Raw genomic sequence first — 6,154 nt, forward strand, 5'->3', positions numbered from 1 at the left:
AAATTAAAAAAAAAAAACTATAATTATCAAATTAACATAAACAAATTAAACATCAATGCTTTTGAAATAATATCATAATAACCGAACCCAAGCATCTCTTTTCATATTTCTCAAACGAAACCCAATATCCAAACTGATGGATTTGGATTTTGGATTTCCAATTACTACCGGTTTGGTTTTGTTTTATACCATGAAATCATTCTCAGACAAACTTAATCCTTGAGAACTCATTATATAGATGTTAAGATGGGTTGATCTTTGATCTTATATACATTGTCTAAGGATTAGGGATGAGAATTTAGTCCGAAAAACGAACCAAACCGAATTAGACCCGAATAAGCAATTTGATTTAAGTTTTGGGGAATAAGCAATTTGATCCAAGTTTTGGGTATCTATATTATGTTTATTCAGTACACGGGTTATTCGGTCAAGGTTATTCAAATAAGAGCTTATTCGGTTCTAAATATTTGAACCGAATAAGCATTTCTCGTCCCCCTACTCTGATTGACAGAAACCGAAATCATGATCCACATGTCTGTCCTTGTCGTTCACAACAGGAAAAAAAACATGCGCTTGTTCTCGTCGTTTCAAAATCGACCGATCTTCTCAAATATTTCCAAAGTCGAAATCACTTCTGTCGATTATTCCTCTTGTTTTAGACTTTCAATAATTGATCTTCCTATTGTCTCTAATGATTCACGAATTCCTACGTTGTCTAGTAATGGAAAATTTGGCTCCAACTCAATAAACCCAAGTAAGAAATTACTTCTCATCATGTTAATATACTACGTAAATGCTATTATTTCAATGTGTTATTTTGTAATGTTAGTCTTTGAATGTTTTATGTCGATGTATAAAGGTATATTGTTATTCTATTATTCGGGTTATAGAATGCTAATACGATTTATTCAGTTCTTTTCGATTATATTAAGTCCTTAATCAGATCGTACATATTATTCGGGTAATAACCGAACCGAAAAGATTAATAATCAAATCGAACGCGTATTGGTTAATCGGTCCGGTTTTTGGTTCATACAATTACCCTTATTCGGTTTTCGGGTTATTCAGATTCGGGTCAGTTCGGTCCGATGCCGACCCAAATAACATCCCTACTAAGAATGATGTGGGATGAAATAGTCGCTGTCAAATAAAAAATCAAGATCCAACGACTATCAGTTCTACCAAATTGTTATTTTAGAATAATTCTTTACTGATTTATATAAAATATGTATTTATAAAAATATATTATTTTTAAAAGTTCAATACCATCGGTTTGGTTCGGTTTTTGACTGTTTTATTTTTTCCAAAAACCGAATCCAAACCGAAATTTTTGGTTTGCAAAAAAACTCAAACCCAAATTATATATATATATATATATATATATATATATATATATATATATATATATATATATATATATATATATATATATATATAATAGGGAAGAATGTCCATTACTCATCCAAATCTGTGTTAATTAAATGTGAAGTTCTACTCTATTGCTTTCCGTTCCAAAAACTTAAATCCCTTAAAAAACAGCACCTGAAATTTGCAATGAGAAAAAGAAATGATTTGAATAAAAACAAATCGCCCACCGTGGGGCTCGAACCCACGACCACAAGGTTAAGAGCCTTGCGCTCTACCAACTGAGCTAGACGGGCTGATGTTTTTCTTCTTGTGATATTGCTACTTCACTAGACGAATTTGATCAGCTCGTTGGGTTTTGGGGTTGAAGCAAAAATCTTCTTTTGGTATGTTTCAATTTGGTGGCGTCGCATCGGAGCCGGAGGGAGATATGGAACTATGGGGATGGAGATGGACGATGTTCCTTGAATTATCGGTCATCGTTGCCTTCCTTTTTGGAGTAGGTTTAGTTCTAGCAATTGTTGTTGAAACCTTCAAAAGACGATTCAACCATGCGTATGTTCTTCTGTAACCCTAACTTTACCATGATATTCAAGTATGTTATGTGTCTATAGCCTTCTGATGTTTAATTTTCTTACTACAGTCATCTCGAAGCTCACCCAATCTTTGAAGATCCAAATTCTCTCAAACCGGTACCTTCCATCTTTCATCTTGTATCATCATCTTATCTCCTATCATTATACGCACACTCTGCATCTTCTCAGAAATTAAATGTCGTAATACAGCTTATCCAGTTGATATTGTTGCGAAGAGTTCAATTAACAATTCACCATAGTATGTGATTTTCAGAAATAGGTAGTGTGGACTAACACTGTTACGACCATTTGTTGCAGGTGCGATGCCCTTATATTAACGATCCTGCAGAAAAGTATATTTCGTTAATCATTCCTGCCTTTAATGAAGAACATAGATTACCTGCAGCTCTTGATGAGACTATGAAGTGAGTAAATTCAGATCAATTTTGACATTTGTAGCATGATTCTTCATCTATGATTACACTTCTAACCATTGAGATCATAGCTGATAGTAAAAGACATACATTGCAATCTAGCTAAGTGGTTGTGACTTGTGAATATGGAACTGATTATAGTCTTGCATCTTTCATGTGTAGTTATCTTCAGCAACGTTCAAGAAAGGATCAGTCATTTTCATATGAGGTATTTTCTAACTCTTCTGGTGATTAACTTACACATTCAATAAAGTTCTCAACTTCCATGCATCATTTTGTGTGAATTTCACTCTGAACTGAAGTCAGCATTTGGTATTTTGAATTGAATGGATATCTTGAACAGGTAATAGTTGTTGATGATGGAAGTAAAGATGGAACAAAGAAAGTGGCATTTGATTTTGTGAGGAAATATAAAGTAGACAATGTAAGAGTTATTCTCCAAAGAAAGAATCAGGGCAAAGGAGAAGCTATAAGAAAAGTGAGTCAGATTTCTCATCACATTAAAGACCTCTTTATCCATCATGGCTCATAAGTCATATCCTTATAAACTGATCTAACCTCTTGGCTTATGCGAAAGCATTGTAAAAACAGGGAATGCTACATTCAAGGGGACAACTACTTCTCATGCTGGATGCTGATGGAGCAACCAAAGTTGATGACTTAGAAAAGCTTGAAACACAGGTTGGTGTCATTCTTTCTCTACTAAGTAAAAAAGAAACAACCATAAACATTAAAAAAAACAACAACACATTAAAGATTTTCCATTTAGATTCTTGCAGTTGCAAAAATGAAAGGTGTGGAAGCTAATGGTTTAAGTGAAGGAATCGGAGATATCCCAATTGTGGCCTTTGGTTCACGTGCTCATCTAGAGAAAAAAGCTTTAGCCACAGTTACTACTTCTTCATTATTCTTTTAATTTGATTATTTATCTTTCTTTTTCACTAATTAAATCACTTTATGTTATAGAGGAAGTGGTATCGTAACTTTTTGATGAAAGGTTTTCATCTTGTGGTCCTCTTAGCTGCGGGTCCCGGAGTTCGTGATACACAGGTGATTTTTCTAATTCATATGTTCCAATTAATAGGTTAACTAAGGGTCTGTTTGATATGCCTCTTACTGTCAGTCAGAATGTGGTCTGACCCTGACTGTGATTCAGACAGTTTGATACCACAACCAGAAGCCTCTGATTTGGTCTTAGACATAACCCATGCTGACTCAGTCAGACTCTGACTACTTTGACTCGGTCAGACCTCTACTCAGTCAGAAGGACCTTCACTCAGTCAGATCTGACTCAATCAACAACTATTTATGATATGAACCTTTCAATATATGGCAGTGTGGCTTTAAGATGTTCACTAGAGCTGCCGCAAGGAAGCTTTTCACCAATATCCGTTTAAAAAGGTAACAAAAAAAGGCCATTACTATTTATGTTATTTTTTAATGCAATATTTTTCCATTTTGTAACATGGTTTTATAAATTAACATTGGTTTATAATTTTTATATAGATGGTGCTTCGATGTGGAATTGGTGTACTTATGTAAATCTTTCAAAATCCCCATAAGTGAAATATCAGTAAATTGGTCTGAAATCCCGGGGTCAAAGATCACTCCATTGAGCATTCTTAACATGTTGTGGGAGCTTATTCTTATGTCTTTGGGGTATAGAATTGGTATATGGAAAATATAAGCACCCAAACATCTTGATCCGAAAAAGATGCTTATCTTAACAGTAAGGATGTCAAAATTCATCTGTCTCCACATTTTGGGGATACTGTAATTTACCTCTCTCATGTTGGTTGTGGGACCTGTATGACTGTATGGTAGTTGTTGTGGAGAGTTTTGAAAATGAGGTGGAAGAGTTATATCATATATGCATGACTTGTGCATAAAGTATGCATTTTTTACTAGATAATGAATTTTCTTTTATGTAATTGTTTATTAACAAACCGATAAATGTCGCGGTGTCAATATGAAAATATTATAGTTGTAAAAAGTTTATTTTAGGAAACATAAAAATTGACCAAAAACATACACTTGTACCTAAAAGACAAGTACAAATAGCCAAAAATCTAACATCATCATGTATGCTTTTTGAATGTTGAATGCCTCAAAACCTAACATTAATTCGTAGTTTCTTTGGTTTAAACTTGATATTTGTCGTTCTCATTAGATGACCCAAATCCACTTTGGGTTTGTGATAATGGAGTGGTTACAAGTTCTTGTTAATTTAGTCATATTCAACTCAAGTAATTGTTTATTAACTAAATAATTAGTTATAATCCATATAGAAAATGGTATTTATGCAAACAATATGAGTTAATAAGCATGAAAAGGAAATCAGAAAAAAAGAATATGGCTTCTTCTTCTTCTTCTTTCCATGAACTCAAAAAACAAGCTTCTGTTTTCTTGAAAGAGAAGATCAAAACTGCAAGATTGGTGCTAACAGATGTTACACCTGCACAACTGTAAGCTTGTTTTGTTTATCTGATAAAACCAAACTTTTTTTTTTGGTTTTCATTTTGAATGCAAATTTTTTATGTTTGAACATGAAGATTGACCGAAGAAGCAACAGATGAAGATTCATGGCCATCGGACACGCGCACCATGGGATTGATATCGCGCGCGGCTTTTGAAGTCGATGAATATTGGAGAATTGTTGATGTTCTCCATAAAAGGTGTTAAATTTATAGGTTTTATTGAGTTAAAACGATTGATTTTTTTCTTTAAAATTTGGAAATATTGATGCGTGTTTTAGGTTGTGGAAGTTTGATAAAGAGAATTGGAGAGGGTCTTACAAGGCTCTTGTTTTATTGGAGCACTTGCTAACTCATGGTCCAGAGAGAGTTTCAGAAGAATTTCAATGTGATAAAGAGGTTATTAAGGAGATGAGTATTTTTCAACATGTTGATGAAAAAAGGTATGCAAATTAATTAGTTTTCAACCATTGGATTTGCGTTTTTGTTGGAAACATATTAAAGACGTCTTAGTCTATTAAGTTCATAGAGCTTGATCTAATACATTATCATGGGACAAAATTATAGATTCAATTGGGGATTAAGGGTAAGAGAGAAATCAGAAAGGATTTTGAAACTACTTGAAGAAGATCGGTCTTTTTTGAAACAAGAGAGGAGTAAAGCCCGCGAGCTTACAAGTGGGATCAAAGGTTTTGGTAGTTTTACTCAAAGAAGTATCGAGAAAAGATTGGGAGAATCAAGATCACAAATATATTTTAGATGTAATTTCAACAATGATGGAGATGAAGGAAACAAGGATTTAAACTATCGAAATCGTGATGTGGGTGATGATGATGAACATCAAGATAGAGCCTCTCTACTTTCTACTTATGTATAAAAATAAAAAAGGATTAAGGATCGATGAAGTGAGGATAAAAAATAGTTTAATAGATAGAAAAAGTTGCATATTTAGCATACTCTTTGTAAAAATACCAATAGAACAGTAAATAATAAACGAACATCTTTGTTTTTTAATATTTATACGATTACTTCACACGAAAAACTAAAATACATGTTTTAAAGTCATTATCCTTGTGCTTCTAATGTTTGTATGAAGGTTTAAGAAGTGAAGAAACAATATAAGAGAAATTTCAAGATTCACATAAACGTTGATGTTAAGAGTTTAAGATGTTTGATTTTAGAATGTCAAAGAAGCATGATAAAGGCATCCACCATCTCCCTTCAAATTCCAACATATAGGATTGGATCTGTTGAGAGCAGTTGTAAAGATTAAATAATAAATAATTAAGCAAACTACACGTTGACA

The 6,154-nt window shown here is 33.2% G+C and overlaps 2 protein-coding genes and 1 non-coding gene across 3 annotated transcripts; 2 read left to right on the forward strand and 1 right to left on the reverse strand.

Annotated features, from left to right (window-relative positions):
- Nucleotides 1-1,588: 1,588 nt before the first annotated feature.
- Nucleotides 1,589-1,661, reverse strand: TRNAK-CUU (transfer RNA lysine (anticodon CUU)). The gene has a single exon. It is a non-coding gene; the product is annotated as a tRNA-Lys (tRNA).
- Nucleotides 1,662-1,687: 26 nt separating this feature from the next.
- On the forward strand, nt 1,688-4,243 carry LOC111885215 (uncharacterized). The gene is made up of 10 exons (XM_023881493.3): nt 1,688-1,920; nt 2,009-2,057; nt 2,259-2,365; nt 2,537-2,582; nt 2,718-2,852; nt 2,966-3,055; nt 3,144-3,263; nt 3,341-3,424; nt 3,711-3,775; nt 3,881-4,243. The coding sequence occupies exons 1-10, from the start codon at nt 1,754-1,756 to the stop codon at nt 4,059-4,061; spliced, it is 1,044 nt and encodes a 347-aa protein (XP_023737261.1). The 5' UTR covers nt 1,688-1,753; the 3' UTR covers nt 4,062-4,243.
- A 145-nt stretch (nt 4,244-4,388) lies between these two features.
- LOC111885216 (epsin-3) lies at nt 4,389-5,864 on the forward strand. The gene is made up of 4 exons (XM_023881494.3): nt 4,389-4,839; nt 4,927-5,049; nt 5,130-5,291; nt 5,416-5,864. Exons 1-4 carry the CDS (start codon nt 4,700-4,702, stop codon nt 5,723-5,725), a joined length of 735 nt encoding a protein of 244 aa, XP_023737262.1. The 5' UTR covers nt 4,389-4,699; the 3' UTR covers nt 5,726-5,864.
- Nucleotides 5,865-6,154: the final 290 nt, after the last annotated feature.

Source organism: Lactuca sativa, chromosome 9 (assembly GCF_002870075.4).
Source record: "Lactuca sativa cultivar Salinas chromosome 9, Lsat_Salinas_v11, whole genome shotgun sequence".
NCBI lineage: Eukaryota > Viridiplantae > Streptophyta > Magnoliopsida > Asterales > Asteraceae > Lactuca > Lactuca sativa.